Here is a 21,707-nt window from a genome sequence, read left to right as displayed (position 1 = left end):
GGGGAGAGTATAGACCAATATGGTTTCTATATCTTTTGGAAAAGAATCCACTGTGAATCTCTTTGTTCATCTGCTCTCATCCATTCCATGGCTAGTAAATAAGTCATATACATAAGTAATGCCACACTGGGAAAAGACCAAGGGTCCATTGAGCCCAGCATCCTGTCCACGACAGCGGCCAATCCAGGCCAAGGGCACCTGGCGAGCTTCCCAAACGTACAAACATTCTATACATGTTATTCCTGGAATTGTGGATTTTTCCCAAGTCCATTTAGTAGTGGTTTATGGACTTCTCCTTTAGGAAACCGTCTAACCCCTTTTTAAACTCTGCCAAGATAACCGCCTTCACCACGTTCTCCGGCAACGAATTCCAGAGTTTAATTATGCGTTGGGTGAAGAAAGATTTTCTCTGATTTGTTTTAAATTTGCTACACTGTAGTTTCATCGCATGCCCCTAGTCCTAGTATTTTTGGAAAGCGTGAACAGACGCTTCACATCCACCTGTTCCACACCACTCATTATTTTATATACCTCTATCATGTCTCCCTTCAGCCATCTCTTTTCCAAGCTGTATAGCCCTAGCCTCCTTAATCTTTCTTCATAGGGAAGTCGTCCCATCCCTGCTATCATTTTAGTTGCCCTTCGCTGCACCTTTTCCAATTCAACTATATCTTTCTTGAGATGCGGCGACCAGAATTGAACACAATACTCAAGGTGTGGTCGCACCATGGAGCGATACAACGGCATTATAACATCCTCACACCTGTTTTCCATACCTTTCCTAATAATACCCAACATTCTATTCACTTTTCTAGCCGTAGCAGCACACTGAGCAGAACGTTTCAGTGTATTATCAACAACGACACCTAGATCTCTTTCTTGGTCCGTAACTCCTAACGTGGAACCTTGCATGACGTAGCTATAATTTGGGTTCTTTTTTCCCACATGCATCACCTTGCAATTGCTCACATTAAACGTCATCTGCCATTTAGCCGCCCAGTCTCCCAGTCTCTTAAGGTCCTTCTGTAAGTTTTCACAATCCTGTCATGAGTTAACGACTTTGAATAACTTTGTGTCATCAGCAAATTTAATTACCTCACTAGTTACTCCCATCTCTAAATTATTTATAAATATATTAAAAAGCAGCGGTCCTAGCACGGACCCCTGAGGAACCCCACTAACTACCCTTCTCCATTGTGAATACTGCCCATTTAACCCCACTCTCTGTTTCCTATCCTTCAACCAGTTTTTAATCCACAATAGGACATTTCCTCCTATCCCATGACCCTCCAATTTCCTCTGTAGCCTTTCATGAGGTACCTTGTCAAACGCCTTTTGAAAATCCAGATACACAATATCAACCGGCTCCCCTTTGTCCACATGTTTGTTTACTCCTTCAAAGAATTGAAGTAAATTGGTCAGGCAAGATTTCCCCACAATACACCAAAAAGCCACAGTAGGCACTTCAGCCAACTTCCAGTGTAACAATGTGCATTTCCAAGGAATGAGTAATGCTTTTTGCAAAAAAAAAAAAAAAGGTTGGGTATCTTGGCTTTAACTGGAAGTACCGAAACAACCTCAAACAAAAGGTCAGCACAAGGAGTAAGAGAGATGTTTAGTAAAGCTCCTCAATGGTTATAGATGTTGGACCAAAATGTTCTGATGAATGGATAGGACCAGAACATATGACCAAAAGTTGCTCTGTCCTGTTTATATTTAGAACATTCATCCATGGGGGAGAATACGGAGGCCGTATCTTACTAAGGATGTAAAAAGAACTGAAGCGGTGCAAAGAAAAACTACGAGAATGGTACGGGATTTGCGTTACAAGACGTATGAGGAGAGACTTGCTGACCTGAACATGTATACACCCTGGAGGAAAGGAGAAACAGGGGTGATATGATACAGACGTTCAAATATTTGAAAGGTATTAATCCACAAACGAACCTTTTCCGTAGATGAGAAGGCGGTAGAACGAGAGGACATGAAATGAGATTGAAGGGGGACAGACTCAAGAAAAATGTCAGGAAGTATTTTTTCACGGAGAGAGTGGTGGATGCTTGGAATGCCCTCCCGCAGGAGGTGGTGGAGATGAGAACGGTAACAGAATTCAAACATGCGTGGGATAAACATAAAGGAATCCTGTTCAGAAGGAATGGATCCTCAGAAGCTTAGCCGAGATTTGGTGGCTGAGCTGGTGGTGGGAGGTGGGGCTGGTGGTTGGGAGACGGGGCTAGTGCTAGGCAGACTTCTACGGTCTGTGCCCTGAAAATGACAGATACAAATCAAGGTAGAGTATACACAAAAAGTAGCACATATGAGTTTATCTTGTTGGGCAGACTGGATGGACCTTGCAGGTCTTTTTCTGCTGTCATCTACTATGTTACTCACGTTACTATGAAAGCTCTGTGAGGGAAAAATGAGCTTGCAAAAATAGTTTGTATTATAGTTCATATAAATTATTATTGTAAATGCTTTTGTAAATAACTTTCATGCACTTTTTAAAAAAATCCTCAGTGATTGTACACTGTAGTTCTGTACTCCATTTCACAGCCAGAATATTATAAGCAAAGCCAGAATGACACCAATGTACTCCCTTCTGGAGCAAAGATAGATGTACTTGGGCCTGAGCATCCAATCCAATGTGTTCATTGAGTTTTTCATATATAGCACACACTCTTCCCTCTCCCTCTCCCTCATTCTGGCTCTTCCTCTTATGCCTTGTTATATAGGATTTGTCTCCATAGCCATTATTGGTATGTCTGTTATTGGCTGTTGACAGGCTAACATGAAAGTAATGGAGCTTGGCATTTCATGATTGGTCTAGCTTAATGAGGGTTAAGTCATGGGGCTTAGTCCTATGATGCAAAGGCCTAGTCAGCTTAAGTATACAAAAACTATTCTCAAAGGGGAGTCTCCGCAGACCTTTCTCAGTGACTTTGACGCCTGGCTTGCCTTCTTCCATGATCCTTCCTCCCCCTCTCTCATCCTTGGTGACTTTAATATTCCTGCTAATGATCCTTCCAACTCTTATATTTCCAAGTTATTCGCTTTAACGTCCTCCTTTAATCTCCAACTATGCTCCACCTCCCCCACTCATCAAAATGGTCACTGTCTTGATCTCATCTTCTCCTCCAACTATTCACCTTCTAGTTTCCTTGCCTCTGATCATCCCTCCTCTGATCACCATCTTATAACTTTCACACTTAAATCTCCTCCCTCCCAGTCCCGTCCTATCCTATCTAATTTATCTAGGAATCTTCACGATATTGACCCTTCATCTCTAGCCTCCCATGTTTCAAACCTCCTTTCTACTGTGGCACCATCCACGTCTGTCAACGAGGCTGTTTCTTCTTACAACAATACTCTCTCTTCTGCCTTAGACACTCTTGCACCTTTGATGACCCACCCTGTAAGGCGTACAAAACCCCAACCTTGGCTGACTTCTAATATCCGCTACCTACGTTCCTGTACCCGCTCCGCTGAACGCCTCTGGCGGAAATCTCGGGCCCTTGCTGATTTCTTACACTTTAAGTTCATGCTGACCTCCTTCCAATCTGCTCTTTTACGTGCCAAACAGGATTATTATATCCAACTGACCAACTCTCTTGGTTCTAATCCTCGACTTCTCTTCACCACATTGAACTCTCTCCTCAAGGTGCCCCCTCCCCCAACTCCCCCTTCATTATCTCCTCAGACCCTTGCTGAATTCTTTCACAACAAGGTTCAAAAGATAAACCTTGCTTTCTCTACCTCACCAGCTCTCCCTCCACTAGTCCGTTCCCCTCTCTCTCCTTCCCCTCATTCCCTTTCCTCCTTTCCTGAAGTTACTATTGAGGAAACTACACTTCTCCTTTCTTCCTCAAAATGTACCACCTGTTCCTCTGATCCCATTCCCACCCACCTTCTTAATGCCATCTCTCCTACTCTTATTCCTTTTATCTGTCACATTCTCAACCTCTCACTTTCCACTGCAACTGTCCCTGCTGCCTTTAAACATGCTGTGGTCACACCTCTCCTTAAGAAGCCTTCACTTGACCCTACTTGTCCCTCTAATTACCGACCCATCTCCCTCCTTCCTTTTCTCTCCAAATTACTTGAGCGTGCTGTTCACCGCCACTGCCTTGATTTTCTCTCCTCACATGCTATTCTTGACCCATTACAATCTGGTTTTCGCCCTCTCCACTCAACCGAAACTGCACTTACTAAAGTCTCCAATGACCTATTACTGGCTAAATCCAGAGGTCAATATTCCATCCTCATTCTTCTTGATCTTTCCGCTGCTTTTGACACTGTCGATCACAGCATACTTCTCGATACCCTGTCCTCACTTGGATTCCAGGGCTCTGTCCTTTCCTGGTTCTCTTCCTACCTCTCCCTCCGCACCTTTAGTGTTCACTCTGGTGGATCCTCTTCTACTTCTATCCCTCTGCCTGTCGGCGTACCTCAGGGTTCTGTTCTTGGTCCCCTCCTCTTTTCTATCTACACTTCTTCCCTTGGTTCATTAATCTCATCCCATGGCTTTTCCTACCATCTCTATGCTGATGACTCCCAAATCTACCTTTCTACCCCTGATATCTCACCTTGCATCCAAACCAAAGTTTCAGCGTGCTTGTCTGACATTGCTGCCTGGATGTCTCAATGCCACCTGAAATTAAATATGACCAAAACCGAGCTTCTCATTTCCCCCCCCAAACCCACCTCCCCGCTCCCCCCGTTTCTATTTCTGTTGATGGCTCTCTCATTCTCCCTGTCTCCTCAGCTCGAAACCTTGGGGTCATCTTTGACTCTTCTCTCTCCTTCTCTGCTCATATCCAGCAGACTGCCAAGACCTGTCATTTCTTTCTTTACAACATCCGTAAAATCCGCCCCTTTCTTTCCGAGCACTCTACCAAAACCCTCATCCACACCCTTGTCACCTCTCGTTTAGACTACTGCAATCTGCTTCTTGCTGGCCTCCCACTTAGTCACCTCTCCCCTCTCCAGTCGGTTCAAAACTCTGCTGCCCGTCTCATCTTCCGCCAGGGTCGCTTTACTCATACTACCCCTCTCCTCAAGACCCTTCACTGGCTCCCTATCCGTTTTCGCATCCTGTTCAAACTTCTTCTACTAACCTATAAATGTATTCACTCTGCTGCTCCCCAGTATTTCTCCACACTCGTCCTTCCCTACACCCCTTCCCGTGCACTCCGCTCCATGGATAAATCCTTCTTATCTGTTCCCTTCTCCACTACTGCCAACTCCAGACTTCGCGCCTTCTGTCTCGCTGCACCCTACGCCTGGAATAAACTTCCTGAGCCCCTACGTCTTGCCCCATCCTTGGCCACCTTTAAATCTAGACTGAAAGCCCACCTCTTTAACATTGCTTTTGACTCGTAACCACTTGTAACCACTCGCCTCCACATAAGTACATAAGTACATAAGTAGTGCCATACTGGGAAAGACCAAAGGTCCATCTAGCCCAGCATCCTGTCACCGACAGTGGCCAATCCAGGTCAAGGGCACCTGGCACGCTCCCCCAACGTAAAAACATTCCAGACAAGTTATACCTAAAAATGCGGAATTTTTCCAAGTCCATTTAATAGCGGTCTATGGACTTGTCCTTTAGGAATCTATCTAACCCCTTTTTAAACTCCGTCAAGCTAACCGCCCATACCACGTTCTCCGGCAACGAATTCCAGAGTCTAATTACACGTTGGGTGAAGAAAAATTTTCTCCGATTCGTTTTAAATTTACCACACTGTAGCTTCAACTCATGCCCTCTAGTCCTAGTATTTTTGGATAGCGTGAACAGTCGCTTCACATCCACCCGATCCATTCCACTCATTATTTTATACACTTCTATCATATCTCCCCTCAGCCGTCTCTTCTCCAAGCTAAAAAGCCCTAGCCTTCTCAGCCTCTCTTCATAGGAAAGTCGTCCCATCCCCACTATCATTTTCGTCGCCCTTCGCTGTACCTTTTCCAATTCTATTATATCTTTTTTGAGATACGGAGACCAGTACTGAACACAATACTCCAGGTGCGGTCGCACCATGGAGCGATACAACGGCATTATAACATCCGCACACCTGGACTCCATACCCTTCCTAATAACACCCAACATTCTATTCGCTTTCCTAGCCGCAGCAGCACACTGAGCAGAAGGTTTCAGCGTATCATCGACGACGACACCCAGATCCCTTTCTTGATCCGTAACTCCTAACGCGGAACCTTGCAAGATGTAGCTATAATTCGGGTTCCTCTTACCCACATGCATCACTTTGCACTTGTCAACATTGAACTTCATCTGCCACTTGCACGCCCAATCTCCCAGTCTCGCAAGGTCCTCCTGTAATCGTTCACATTCCTCCTGCGACTTGACGACCCTGAATAATTTTGTGTCATCGGCGAATTTAATTACCTCACTAGTTATTCCCATCTCTAGGTCATTTATAAATACATTAAAAAGCAACGGACCCAGCACAGACCCCTGCGGGACCCCACTAACTACCCTCCTCCACTGAGAATACTGGCCACGCAATCCTACTCTCTGCTTCCTATCTTTCAACCAGTTCTTAATCCATAATAATACCCTACCTCCGATTCCATGACTCTGCAATTTCTTCAGGAGTCTTTCGTGCGGCACTTTGTCAAACGCCTTCTGAAAATCCAGATATACAATATCAACCGGCTCCCCATTGTCCACATGTTTGCTTACCCCCTCAAAAAAATGCATTAGATTGGTGAGGCAAGACTTCCCTTCACTAAATCCGTGCTGACTTTGTCTCATCAGTCCATGTTTTTGTATATGCTCTGCAATTTTATTCTTAATAATAGCCTCCACCATCTTGCCCGGCACCGACGTCAGACTCACCGGTCTATAATTTCCCGGATCTCCTCTGGAACCCTTCTTAAAAATCGGAGTAACATTGGCTACCCTCCAATTTAGGGACAGATTGCATATTTCTAACAGTAGCTCCGCAAGTTCATTTTTTAGTTCTATTAATACTCTGGGATGAATACCATCAGGTCCCGGTGATTTACTACTCTTCAGCTTGCTGAACTGACCCATTACATCCTCCAAGGTTACAGAGAATTTGTTTAGTTTCTCCGACTCCCCCGCTTCAAATATTCTTTCCGGCACCGGTGTCCCCCCCAAATCCTCCTCGGTGAAGACCGAAGCAAAGAATTCATTTAATTTCTCCGCTACGGCTTTGTCCTCCTTGATCGCCCCTTTAACACCATTTTCGTCCAGCGGCCCAACCGACTCTTTGGCCGGTTTCCTGCTTTTAATGTATCTAAAAAAATTTTTACTATGTATTTTTGCTTCCAACGCTAATTTCTTCTCAAAGTCCTTTTTTGCCCTCCTTATCTCCGCTTTGCATTTGGCTTGGCATTCCTTATGATCTATCCTGTTACTTTCAGTTGGTTCTCTTCTCCACTTTCTGAAGGATTGTTTTTTGGCTCTAATGATTTCCTTTATCTTACTGTTTAGCCACGCCGGCTGACGTTTAGTCTTTTTTCCCTTTTTTCTAATACGTGGAATATATTTGTCCTGAACCTCCAGGATGGTGTTTTTAAACAGCATCCATGCCTGACGCAAGTTTTTTACTCTGCGAGCTGCTCCTTTCAGTCTTTTTTTCACCATTTTTCTCATTTTGTCGTAATCACCTTTTCTATAGTTAAACGCTAGCGTACTTGATTTCCTAGTTTCACTTCCTTCAATGCCAATATCAAAACCGATCATATTATGATCACTGTTATCAAGCGGCCCTCGTATCGTTACCCCCTGCACTAGATCATGAGCACCTCTAAGGACTAAGTCTAGTATTTTTCCTTCTCTTGTCGGCTCCTGAACTAGCTGTTCCATGAAGCTGTCCTTGATTTCATCAAGAAATCTTATGTCCCTTGCGTGTACAGATGTTACATTAACCCAGTCTATATGCGGGTAATTGAAATCCCCCATTATTATTGTGTTGCCCAGTTTGTTTGCGTCCCTGATTTCCTTTAACATATCCGCATCTGTCTGTTCGTCCTGGCCAGGCGGACGGTAGTACACTCCTATCACTATCCTTTTCCCCTTTGCACATGGAATTTCAATCCACAGTGATTCCAAGGAGTGTTTTGTTTCCTGCAGAATTTTCAATCTATTTGATTCAAGGCTCTCGTTAATATACAATGCTACCCCTCCACCAATCCGATTCACCCTATCACTACGATATAATTTGTACCCCGGTATGACAGTGTCCCACTGGTTATCCTCCTTCCACCAGGTCTCAGAGATGCCTATTATATCTAATTTTTCATTTAGTGCAATATATTCTAACTCCCCCATCTTATTTCTTAGGCTCCTGGCATTCGCATATAGACATTTCAAACTATGTTTGTTGTTCCTAAGTACATCATGCTTAGTACTTGACAGTATTAATTGGCAATCTTTTGTCTGATTTTTATTGTTATTTAAGGATACCCGATCTACTACAATCTCTTTTGCAACCTCACTATCAGGATACTCTATCTTCCCTGTTATGGTGATATCTTTGAAAGATACCTTATCCCGAACCATGCTCTTTTGAGCGACTGTCGGCCTTCCCCCCACCTTCCCTCCTCTCTTCCTTCCCGTTCACATTAATTGATTTGATTTGCTTACTTTATTTATTTTTTGTCTATTAGATTGTAAGCTCTTTGAGCAGGGACTGTCTTTCTTCTATGTTTGTGCAGCGCTGCGTATGCCTTGTAGCGCTATAGAAATGCTAAATAGTAGTAGTAGTAGTAGTAGTAGTAGACCACCCTTTCTTTCCATCCGCATGGGTGGGCATAAATGTACTAGATCAATGTGACCTAACCGATATTGCACCTTGGTTCTTCTGTCCCATGATCTCACCCAGAATAAACACTTCAGCTCCACGTTGCAATATGTATTCTGGTACAGAAGCTATAATGCTTAAAGCTTAATTCTCTTTAAAATGCAGTTCAGACCTGGTCTGAAAAGCTATGTAGATAAACCTAACTTCTCTTGTAGCCTACTTGTGACCTGGATTGGCCACTGTTGGAAACAGGATACTGGACTAGATGGACCGTTGGTCTGACCCATTATGGCTATTCTTATGTTCTTATGTACAAGCCCAAAACACACCAAAACTAACCATAACAATTATAAATTTGTCCATCCACAGCCAAAAGACGAGGATCAATACAATTCGTCCTAATAGAAAGGCTGTAGAATCTGGAGAGATTATTCGAGGGGGCCTTCAGAGCACTTCAGTCTTGCTTCCAATTCTGCTCACCGCATCACATGACCTCTCCTAGCTTATCAGGTTTAAAAGAGGGTTGGACAGATTTCGGGAGGAAAAGCCTATAATCTGCTATTAAGGTAGATCATTTGTAAATATGTTAAAAAGCAGTGGTCCCAGCAAAGACTCATGGGGAACCCTACTATCTACTAGTGCTGTCCGATACAGCTAAAAAATGTTCAATTCGGTACAATTCAATTCTTTCAAAAAATTTGGTTTTTCAATTCAATTTGATTCGATTTAACTAGATTGAAATAGAGAGAACCACATGCAAATATTATATCACAACGGGTAAAACAAAACAGGCAGCAGCAATTGAAGAACTGTGAAAAAAAATGGGCACAAACTACAAAGTTTGTAATTACTACTTCTAGCAGCTACAATAATTTGTGAAGCTGTTTTAGTGATATTCAATTGTTATTTCTTTTTGTCTTCACCTTTTAAGGCATTGCCTAGCCAACTGAAACAGCTTTAGACTTGTTACATTCATGTTCATCTCACTTCCTCTCTCTCCCCTCCCCTCCATCCATGTGCATCTCCTTCCTCTTTCTTCCCTCCCCTCCATCCATGTCCAGCATTTCTCCTCTCTCCTCCGCCCTCCCCTCCCATCCATGTTCAGCGATTCTCCTCTGCCCTCCCCTCCATCCATGTCCAGCAACGCTCCTCTCTCCCCTGCCCTCCACTCCATCCATCCATGTCCAACAACTCTCCTCTCCCCTGCCCTCCCCTCCATCCATCCATGTCCAACAACTCTCCTCACCCCTGCCCTCCCCTCCATCCATCTATATCTAGCAACTCTTCTCTCTCCCCTGCCCTCTCCTCCATTTATCCATATCAAGCAATTCTCCCCTCTCTCCCCTGCCCAACAATTCTCCTGTCTCCCCTGCCCTCCCCTCCATGTCCAGCGATTTCTCCTCTCTCCCTGGGCCCTGCCCTCCCCTCCGTCCAGTGATTCTCCTTTGCTCCCTATACTCCCTTCCCATCCATGTCTAGTGACTCATCCCAGCCCCCACCTGCCCCCCCTTTTCAGCCCGCGAGGTCCAGTTCCAACCCCAGCCCCACCTGCCCGCCCTCTTTCCCCCCAACATCCCCCTTTTCATTCCTGCCACCCTGCATGGTTTAAATCTTTTATTTTACCTCAAGTCACAGCGGCGGCAGTGAAACCAGCAGGCTTGTCTCTAGCCTTCCCTTCCCTCTCAGTGTCCTGCCCTCATGGAAAGAGGAAATTACATCAGAGGAAGGCGGGACACTGAGAGGGAAGGGAAGGCTTTGAATTGCAGATAAATTAAATAACTAGAAATTTCTTTTTCAAGCTGCATCAGGTAAGAGCTGTTCAGTCTTCATGAAGAGCTCCAAGTTTTAGGATTATTGCTCAGTGTATTCAACTCCCCCAGTCAGATTATTGCAACTTTCTGTATAACACTGTTTCCGTTAAGTTGCAAAAAAATTACAACAGGCTGATTTTTAAATTAAGAACATTTGAAAGAACCATCTCACTTCTGGATAGTTTTCATTGGCTTCTCATACAGTCACGTATTGATTTTAAAATAGTTTTTAAGGGGTCCTTTTATTAAGCTGCGGCAAAAGGGGGCTTGCACTGGCATCAATGCATGTTTTGACGTGCGCTGAGGTCTCCGTTTACCACAAAGGCTGCTGTTTTGTTTTGTTTTGTTTTTTTAAAGAAATGGCTGTGCGTCAAGTGAAGCACTTGCTGTATGGCCATTTCGAGGGGGGGGGGGAAGAGCCCCAAAAGGCCTTGCACGAGGTGTTCTCAGGCATCCTGTGCTAATTTTATTTTTTAGCACTGGGGGAGAGTCTGGAGCAGAGAGAGGTGTGTTCTGCAGTAATTGATCGCCACAGCTACATCAGCTTATACTAACTGATTAACGTGTGGTTAGCGCATGAGTCCTCACCACCTACAAAACAGTGGTGGTGGTCGTGGCTGACGTCCTAATGCTCATTTATAGAAAAACTCAGAAATTCGGCCATTTTACCCATGTGGTAACAAAGGCCTTAGGGCAGGCTTACTTGGGTCATTCTCATGTCCTAAGGCCACATTTTACTACACTTTGGTAAAAGACCCCTAAGTGTTTTCATGGCCAAAATTCTGAAGACCTTCTGCGCTTACTAATTTGAGAGATGTTCTGAAGCTGAATTTAGGTTACCCTTCTATGAAAAATATATGCTATAGGAGCAATCTTTCTCATTTCAAAGCGTGAAAGTCTGGAATAATATTCCTCATCCTATTTTATCTTTTTCGCAAGGCATTAAAAACGTATCTATTTCTAGGCAATAGGCAGAAATTGTTCGTATATTAGATGTATCAGCTGAGAGTTACTGTTTGTAATTTTCCCCGTAATCTGTCTTCCATCCTACAAGATAAAAGTGGAACAGAACATCTGCCCCCATCCCCAACCCTTGTTAGCTCAAGCTGCCTTCTCCCATCCTAGCATCAGACCTTTCCCTCAACCTCTTCTGCTATCCCACCATCTGCCATCAACAGCTGTGTGTCAGCCCCCAGACCCCTTATCCCACCTCTAGCCCCCATGCCAGCTCCAAGCCCCAAGATCAGCATTAAAGCAATAGTCCACTTGTCCAAAATCTCTGTTTCCTCCCCAGATCCATTACTACTTCTCCCTCTCATTTCCCTCCTTCCTGTTATCCAGCATCTCTCCCTCCCTCTTCTTTCCCCCCTATCCCGGGGCCCTGGATCTCTTCTCCCTCCCTCCGCTGGCATCTCTCCACCACTTCCCTCCTTCCCTGCCTTCAGCCTGTCCCAGAGCCTTTCCTCTGATGTTTCTCCCCCACTTGGAAACAGGAAGTCAGGAGTGGAACTGCTGACAGAGGGTCTTGTATGTTGCAACTTACTGAGATATGGTACTGTCCTCTTCTCATCTTTCTGCTCTTCTTTCAGAACCACGAGTGAAGTTTCAATGCCAACTGGAAGATGCAGTGGTTTACGAGAGCGATGATGCTATTTTGGTGTGCAGGGTGCCAGAGGCCTCTGTGTCCACAACATGGTACATGGAGGACCGGAAGCTACAAACAAGCCAGAAGTACGTGATACGGGAACAGGGCACACTACGGCGTCTCATTATACGTGATGCCTGCATGGACGACGATGGCATTTACCTCTGTGAGATGAAGGGTGGAGGAAGGAGTATTGCAGAGGTAACAGTTAAAGGTGAGTTTGGATTCTGGGTTTATGGTATTAAGGGATTGTTGGAGAATGTCTGTATCAGCCATTAGTTAAAGGAAGTATACAGATGTGAAATCTGTTAATCTTTTCCTTTGTGAGATTGCTCTCATACCTTCTTGATGGTTGTGTCATCTGAACTGGCAACATAGCATCTAATAGATTATTCCAGTGGCATATCCATAAGCCTCCAAATGTGGCTCCTACCCCATAATCATGAAAAGGAATAGCCTTCAATTTCAGCATGATTGAGGGGTGGTTGCCAATGTCCCTTGACCAAGTCTTAAATTGAAATGCAATGATTCAACAACTTGCTTCCAGTCTGAGGGGTACAAATAATAGCTGGAATATACTCTACAGTAATCGGTGAAATACACACTTTGCAGATAAGCACAGAATAAGTGTCATCCCTTCAATGATTTCTGGTCTCTAATTCCACAGGTACATATGCAATAGAGTGAATCTCTTTATATTTTTTACCTTGTCTGATTGACTTTGATACATTTTACAAGGTTGGTTCACAGTTTCTTCTTTGTATGTTAAGTAATGATGTAGGGTCCCTAGAAGTACACTACTAATTTAGTCATGACATTTTGGTATGACAACAAGATGATTACTCATTTCAGCTCATATGACACATTGGCTTCTACTTGTCTCTTTCCTAGGGCGACTGTATTGCTTGTTTTTGTTTCAGGCTTATGGTAACAACTGGGGGTTCAGTAAACAGCCCACATGCTTCACAAGAGTGTGCAGACTTTCTGAAGAGTACAGTATTCAAGAAAAGAGAAATTTTTGGGGGTTTCCCCATACTTTTCGGCTACAACAGCATGAAATGAATTTTATAAGAATGTACATCCCTGCTAATGACACAAGTAGTGTATCTTACCGGCATTTCTCAGAATTGATTTTGACAGGTGACACGCCCACTTCTGGGTTCTCAGCCAATCAGTAGTGAGGACACACCCAAAACATGCCCCCCTCTGATGACATCATTGTCCAAGTCATGCCTACCTCACCCCCTTTGATGACATCACTGGATATGACATCTTGACCCACTTTTTTTGCACAGGTCCACCTCTTGCACCACCTTATTTGCATAGCCCCACCCAATTTTGGTGATGTCACATGGAGTGTTGTAATAGCCACACCCATTTACCAAGATTGGGGCCACTACTTTATACATCACTTCCTGTTTCCACTACTAGCTGCCATGGAGTCATGTGACGGGAAGTGACACCACCCCCTACAGCCTCGGTGGAATTTATTTGCAAATGCGTAGCTTAAACTTTTTTTCTCACAGGAAAGAAAAATAGGAATTTGTTTTTCTTTTTCCTAAAAAAACAAAAGGACATCTTTTTAAAGCTGGATTGTGTTAGGTCCATCTGCTTTTAAGAACGACAGGCTGTACAAAGCCTCTCTGCTTTTTTTCAAGAGAGATCGCAACGGCTCTGTTGTAAAAATAGATTAAAAAATCATTCAGTCTGCAACCACCCACATTTATTTATTTATTTTATTGCATTTGTATCCCACATTTTCCCACCTATTTGCGGGCTCAGTGTGGCTTACAATACATTATGAAAAATGGAAATACAATTTGTTACAATTCAGGTTATGGATTACATTATGAGGGTAAGCAAGATAAGGTCATCAACCCCCCTCCCTTTTCCTAGCCCAACAGTCATAGTAACATAGTAGATGACAGCAGATAAAGACCTGTATGGTCCATCCAGTTTGCCCGAAGAGATAAACTCATTATATAAGGTATGAGGTGATACAACGTATGTATAACTGAACTTGATTTATCCATTCTATTTTCGGGGCAAAGATCATAGGCATCTGCCTGGCACTGTCCTTATTTGAAGTTGTTATTGAAGACTTTGATAAGCTCCTTTTCAGCCCATCTAAATCTATCCAGCCACGATCAAGGCACAGACTGTAGAAGTCTGCCCCGTACTGGCTTTGCTTCCCAAATTACTAGTGTTGCCACCTAATCTCCACTAAGCTTCTTTGGATCATTTTCTTCTAAACAGGATTCCTACGTGTTTATCCCACATATTTTTGAAATTCCGTTACAGTTTTCATCTCTGCCACCTATCACTGTAGGGCATTCCAAGTATCCACCACTCTCTCAGTGAAAAAATACTTCCTGACATTATTCCTGAGCCTGCCTTCCTTCAACCTCAATTCATGTCCTCTAGTTCTACCACCTACCCGTCTCTGGAAAAGGTTTGTTTGTGGATTAATACCTTTCAAATATTTGAACGTCTGTATGATATCACCCCTGAACTGCCACTGCAAAAGGTTCCATTGCCATAGTGTTATGATCGTGGTCAGAACCCCTCTCAAACTTACCTTTTTCCTGGTGGTCAGCTTCTTAGCTGGCATCTGTTTCCTGTGTCTGTCCTTTCTGAGCTAGCTCTGTCTCTCTATGCTGGCAGCTTCCAGCAGCATGGCTCTAATTGTTTCACTATACTGCACCTGTGTGTGTGGACTGAGTTAGCTCTACCTCTCTTTGGGTGTACTGGCTTCAAGTGCTTCACGGTGCTGCATTGGTGTGGGTTGGGCCTCTATGGATTTCAGTGTGCTTTCTGTGTTTCAGGGTGCTGCCTGGGTCTAGGGAGTGTGACATCATCAGGGAGGGCCTTGATAAGGAAGTGGTGTTCTTTCCTTCAGAGCCTTTGCAACGGTGGTGTTTGCTTTAGGTAGGGTGGTGCAGTGTGCACTTCTGACTTTGTGTCTAGTTTCCCTGCTTGCTTTTGCTAAGGTCCAGGTTAGTGTTAGTGCAGTGTGCACTGGTGTCTGTGTGTTTAGCTTTCCTGCTTTTCCCTCTTGGTTTTGGAAGCACCTTGTTAGTTTTGTGTCTAGCTTGCTAGGGTAGTGCTTAGGAAGCACCTTGTTAGTTTTGTATCTAGCTTGCTAGGGTAGTGCTTAGGAAGCACCTTGATAGTTTGTGTCTAGCTTGCTAGGATAGTGCTTAGGAAGCACCTTGATAGTTTGTGTCTAGCTTGCTAGAGTAGTGCTTAGGAAGCACCTTGTTAGTTTTGTATCTAGCTTGCTAGAGTAGGGCTTAGGAAGCACCTTGTTAGTTTTATGTCTAGCTTGCTAGAGTAGTGCTTAGGAAGCACCTTGTTAGTTTTGTATCTAGCTTGCTAGGGTAGTGCTTAGGAAGCACCTTGATAGTTTGTGTCTAGCTTGCTAGGGTAGTGCTTAGGAAGCACCTTGATAGTTTGTGTCTAGCTTGCTAGAGTAGTGCTTAGGAAGCACCTTGTTAGTTTTGTATCTAGCTTGCTAGAGTAGGGCTTAGGAAGCACCTTGTTAGTTTTGTGTCTAGCTTGCTAGGGTAGTGCTTAGGAAGCACCTTGTTAGTTTTGTATCTAGCTTGCTAGGGTAGTGCTTAGGAAGCACCTTGATAGTTTGTGTCTAGCTTGCTAGAGTAGTGCTTAGGAAGCACCTTGTTAGTTTTGTTTCTAGCTTGCTAGAGTAGGGCTTAGGAAGCACCTTGTTAGTTTTGTTTCTAGCTTGCTAGAGTAGGGCTTAGGAAGCACCTTGTTAGTTTTGTATCTAGCTTGCTAGGGTAGTGCTTAGGAAGCACCTTGATAGTTTGTGTCTAGCTTGCTAGGATAGTGCTTAGGAAGCACCTTGATAGTTTGTGTCTAGCTTGCTAGAGTAGTGCTTAAGAAGCACCTTGTTAGTTTTGTATCTAGCTTGCTAGAGTAGTGCTTAGGAAGCACCTTGATAGTTTGTGTCTAGCTTGCTAGAGTAGTGCTTAGGAAGCACCTTGATAGTTTGTGTCTAGCTTGCTAGGGTAGTGCTTAGGAAGCACCTTGATAGTTTGTGTCTAGCTTGCTAGGATAGTGCTTAGGAAGCACCTTGATAGTTTATGTCTAGCTTGCTAGAGTAGTGCTTAGGAAGCACCTTGTTAGTTTTGTATCTAGCTTGCTAGGGTAGTGCTTAGGAAGCACCTTGATAGTTTGTGTCTAGCTTGCTAGGATAGTGCTTAGGAAGCACCTTCATAGTTTGTGTCTAGCTTGCTAGAGTAGTGCTTAGGAAGCACCTTGTTAGTTTTGTGTTTAGCTTGTTAGTATAGGGCTTAGGAAGTTCTTTTGTTAGTGTAGGCCTAGGAGTGCCCTGGTTAGTCCAGTTCCTTGGAGCACTGCTGTCTCTTCTGTTTCCAGTCCTGGTCCTTGTGTCATCCGGTATCCGGTAAGTCCTGCCGGCCATTCGAACCCAAGGGCTCAACCCTTGGGGGGGGGGGGGGGAGGGTAGTGGCCAAGTGCAGGTGAAGCTGTACGGACCAGTCCAGTGTGCTCCAGTCCAGTGTGTTCCGGTCCGGTGTGTGTTCCAGTCTGGTGCGCTCCAGTCCAGTGTGTTCCGGTCCGGTGTGTGTCCAGTCTGGTGCACTCCAGTCCAGTGTGTTCCAGTCCTGTGTCCTCCAGTCCGGGGGATTGCAGTCCCGTGTTCCAGTCCTGTGTTCTCCAGTCCGGGGGATTCCAGTCCGTGTGTTCCGGCTCGCTGGGCGGTGCCTGCAGTCCCTGCCGGTGCCGGTGTGTTTGCCCAGCGTTGATAGGTGGGTTTTGCCTGCTGCTGTCGCTCCTCGTCAGCAGCCCAAGGGCTCATGTTTGCTCCAGAGCCCGGCCCCGCGGGCTCTGAACCTGAGAACCTGACACATAGCAAGCAACAAGGGAGATAACGGGCACTCCTGACACATACCCTTAGTTAGAGGAAACAACGCTGAGTTCCCTCCATTAATACGAACACATGCTTTGAGAGAGGAATAGAAAACCTGAATCCAGCCCCAAAAACCTATACCCAATCCAAAGCGCTCCATCACCTGATAAGGTAAAGTTTGCCTTTTTGCAGATGATACTAAAATTTGTAACAGACGTTCAAATACTTGAAAGGTATAAATCCGCAAACGAACCTTTTCTGGAGATGGGAAGGAGGTAGAACGAGAGGACATGAAAGGAGAATGAAGGGGGGCAGACTCAGGAAAAATGTCAGGAAGTATTTTTTCACGGAGAGAGTGGTGGATACTTGGAATGCCCCTCTGTGGGAGGTGGTGGAGATGAAAATGGTAATGGAATTCAAACATGCATGGGATAAACATAAAGGAATCCTGTTCAGAAGGAAGGGATCCTCATAAGCTTAGCTGAGATTGGGTGGCAGTATAGTGCTGCATGAGTCTGGTAGCGCTTTGGAAATGTTGAGTAGTAGAGCCGGTGGGGGGAGGCAGGGCTGGTGGTTGGGAGGCGGGGCTAGTGCTGGGAAGACTTATACGGTCTGTGCCCTGACAATGGCAGATACAAATCAAGGTAAGGTATACACAAAACGTAGCACATATGAGTTTATCTTGTTGGGCAGACTGGATGGACCGTGCAGGTCGTTTTCTGCTGTCATCTACTATGTTACTATGTTACATGAAATGCCAATGAACGCAATCAAAGGCTTTCTTGACATCTAAGCTGAGAAGGCACATTGGAACCCCACCTCGCTGTGCTAGGTAAAGTAAATCTACCACCCAGCAGACATTATCCATTGCCTGACGACGAGCAACAAAACTACCTGATCTGGGTGGACAATGGATGGCGGAACAAGTGCAAGACAGTTTGCCAGTACTTTAGCCAATAATTTGACATCCTCATTCAGCACCGAAATAGGTCCGTGAGGCGCACAAAGTATGATCTTTATCAGGTTTCGGAATGAAGGCAATCCAGGCCTCCATCATAGAAGGAGGTAAAACATCTCTGGTTTGCACCCCATTAAGAATATTAGCTAGAAGAGGAGCAAAGTCAGAGGCAAAGTTCTTTAATAGCTTGCTGGACTTCAAACAGCGTCAACAGACGGTCAAGGTCAGCAAATGGAGTAGCAGAGATCTGGGGAAGACCACAGTCCAACAAGTGCTGCTCAGTGGTCAGTCGGTCCTGCTCAGTGTGCGGCGTTGACCAAAAAAGCAAACAGGATGGTATGAATTATTAGGAAAGGTATGGTGAATAAAACTGAAAATACTATAATGCCTTTGTATCGCTCCATGGTGCTTCTGCACCTTAAGTACTGCAGTCAGTTCAGGTCGTTGTATCTCAAAAAAGATATATAGGAATTAGAAAAGGTTCAAAGAAGAGTGACCAAAATGATAAAGGGGATGGAATCCTCTCATATGAGGAAAGGCTAAAGAGGTTAGGGCTCTTCAGCTTGGAAAAGAGATGGACGAGGAGAGATATGATTGAGGTCTACAAAATCCTGAGTAGTATAGAATGAGTAGAAGTAAATCAATTTTTACTCGTTCCAAAAGTACAAAGACTAGCGGGCTCATTTTCGAAAGAGAAGGAGGCCTATCTTTTGACATAAATCGGAAGATGGGCGTCCTCACAGGGTTGTCCAAATCGGTATAATCGAAAGCCGATTTTGGACGTCCCCAACTGCTTTCCATCGCAGGGACAGCCAAAGTTCAAGGGGGGCGTTTCGGAGGCATAGCGAAGGTGGGACTTGGGTGTGCCTAACACTTGGACGTCCTCGACCCATAATCGAAAGAACCAAGAACGTCCCTGACGAACACTTGGACGACTTTACCTGGTCATGTTTTTCTTACTACCAAGGCACAAATAGGTGCCCAAAATGACCAGATGACCACTGGAGGGAATCAGGGATGACCTCCCCTTACTCCCCCAGTGGTCACTAACCCCCTCCCACCCTCAAAAAATATCTTGCAAAATATTGATTGCCAGCCTCTATGCCAGCCTCAGATGTCATACTCAGGTCCATGACAGCAGAATGCAGGTCCCTGGAGCAGTTTTAGTGGGTGCAGTGCACTTCAGGCAGGCGGACCCAGGCCCATACCTCCCCCTACCTGTTACGTTTGTGGAGGAAACAGTGAGCTTTCCAAAACCCACCACAAACCCACTGTACCCACATCTAGGTGCTCCCCTTCACCCGTAAGGGCTATGGTAGTGGTGTACAGTTGTGGGTAGTGGGTTTTGGGGGGCTCAGCACACAAGGTAAGGGAGCTTGGAAGCCTGCAGAGCACACCGAGGGTGGAGAGAAGGGAAATCAATGCCAGACCACAGGGAAAGGAAAGAGAAAGAGGGACGGAGAGAGGAAAATGTGATGCCAGACCAAAGGGGAAGGGGGGTGGAGAGGAGGGAGAGCGATGCCAGACCAAAGGGGTAGGGGAAAGGAGGGGGTGGAAAGAGGAGGGAAAGTGTTTCCAGACCACAGGGAAAGGGAAAATGGGGAGGAGAGCAATGCGATGCCAGACCACAGGGGAAGGGACAAGGGGGTGGAGCGAGGAGGGAGAGCAATGCGATGCCAAACCACAGGGAAGGGAAAAAGAGTGTAGAGGGGAGGGAGAGCGATGCTGGACCAAAAGGGAAGGAGGAAGCGAGAGCAAGGAAGAAGAGAGGGGCAGAAGCTGGACCTACCGGAGGGGAGGGTAAAGAGAAAGGTGGGACGCATGAGGGAGGGGAGAGTGGGAAAAGCTGGATTTGAGGAGGGGGAGAACGAGATGTAGTACTATGGGGCAGGGGAGAGAAGAGGAAGAGATGCTCCCCTTCTTTCTTCCTCTCTCCTCTTCCTCTCCTACCCCAGGGCCAACAACATGGGAACAGAGGGGGGGATGGGGACACAGAGGGCAGATGCTGAACATGGGGGAAATAGGGACAGAGACACAGAGGGGAGGTTATGGACAGGAGAGATAGGGAGCTAGAGGGAATGATGGTGGATGTGAAGAGAGAAAAAAGTCAAATATACAGGAGAAACTGGAAAGCAGAAATTGGATGGGGATGAGGAACAGAGGAGAGATAAAGAGGGAAAGAGAGGGGGGAGATGCTAGAATTCATCATATAAAAAGAACAGGCAGGATGGAAGGGGAAAAGGGGCAGGCAGTGGATGGAATGGGCAGAGAAATCTGGCAGACACCATATGGAAAGGGGGAGGGCAGACTCAGGATAGAAGAGAGAAAGGGCAGACAGTGGATGGAAGGGGCAGAGAGAGGACGGACGCTGGATGGAAGGGAGAGAGTGAAGAGAAGATGAGGAAAGCAGAAACCAGAGATAGCAAAAGTAGAAAAAAAAATATATATATATTTGCTTTAGAATAAAGTAGTATTGTAGCTGTGGTAATAGAAAATGAAAATAAGGTGTTCTTTTTATTGAGCTGATTTTAATATATATTTGACTAACTTTCAGAGACCAAAACCCCCATCCTCAGGTCAGGACAGGATACCGTAACAGCAGAAGACTGTACTGACCTGAGGAAGGAGGTTTTGGCCTCTGAAAGCTAATTGTATTACTCCAATAAAATGGTATTATCTTATTCTCCATTTTTTGTTTTATTTCTATTTGTTAATTTGTAAAGTGGTGATTGGTATTTGACAGTTTCAAATTTACATCTGCTATCTTTATATTTTTATTTTGCACAGTACTAGGCGACATACATCGCTGTTTCATATAGAGGAGGGGGGTGTTAAAAAAATGATCGGCCCTGGGTGGCAAATATGCTAGACCCAGCTAAACCCTCTATCCTGTGGCCTTTTACTGTATAATCATCTCAGAGTAAACTGGCTCCCCTGTCTTCCATTTTAAAATCTTATCTTAGCCTAAATATCCCTTGTTATCCCATGAAATTTTCAATAACTTTTGTTCCTGATACATTTACTATGTTACAATCGCACTTGTCCAGACCAGTGTGGCTTGGACAAAGGAAACCATAAAACAAACTTTACTGAACAGTTCTTCAGTATATTGCTTACAAAAATTTTAAGAACTAGCCTAAGGACATACCATTGCTAACAATGCCCTTATCTTCAGAGTGAACACTGTATACCACTGCCATTTTTCGCCTCCCACTGAACCAGTTTCTACCCTAGTCAGTCACTTTAGGGTCCACTCTAGTTTTTTTAAGTGTGTTGAACCACTGTCCAGAGAGGTAACCCGACAGCAATTTTTCTGTCCTAACTTTATGCAGGTAGTTGTCTGAACATCGCTGCTAATTGGAGAACTGCTGGCACCATCCATGCGCTGCTCTGGTACTATCTGGATACTGCCTCAGCAGTCCATAATGTTTTCAGTGTCACTGTCTGGATAGTGACCCTCTTCCCAACATAGATACTTGCAGGGGCATAGCTACGTGGGGCCTCGGGGGCCTGGGCCCCCATAGATTTGGCTCTGGAACCCCCCTGCCGAAGACCCTCTCGACCCCCCTCCCGCTGTCGCCTACCTTTGCTGGCGGGGGACCCCAACCCC

The 21,707-nt window shown here is 45.0% G+C and overlaps 1 protein-coding gene across 1 annotated transcript in view; it reads left to right on the top strand.

Moving 5' to 3' along the window:
- Window positions 1–21,707, top strand: part of LOC115458670 (obscurin-like protein 1) — a 177,373-nt gene that overhangs the window by 20,327 nt on the left and 135,339 nt on the right. Inside the window, exon 2 of the mRNA XM_030188499.1 lies at window positions 12,190–12,459. Coding sequence (XP_030044359.1) covers window positions 12,190–12,459 — 270 coding nt within the window. The remainder of the gene's footprint in view (window positions 1–12,189; window positions 12,460–21,707) is intronic.

This window comes from Microcaecilia unicolor, unplaced genomic scaffold (assembly GCF_901765095.1).
Source record: "Microcaecilia unicolor unplaced genomic scaffold, aMicUni1.1, whole genome shotgun sequence".
In the NCBI taxonomy this organism is placed as follows: Eukaryota; Metazoa; Chordata; class Amphibia; order Gymnophiona; family Siphonopidae; genus Microcaecilia; species Microcaecilia unicolor.
The sequence above is the reverse complement of the archived record's forward strand: the minus strand, read 5'-3'. Positions and strand labels throughout refer to the sequence as shown.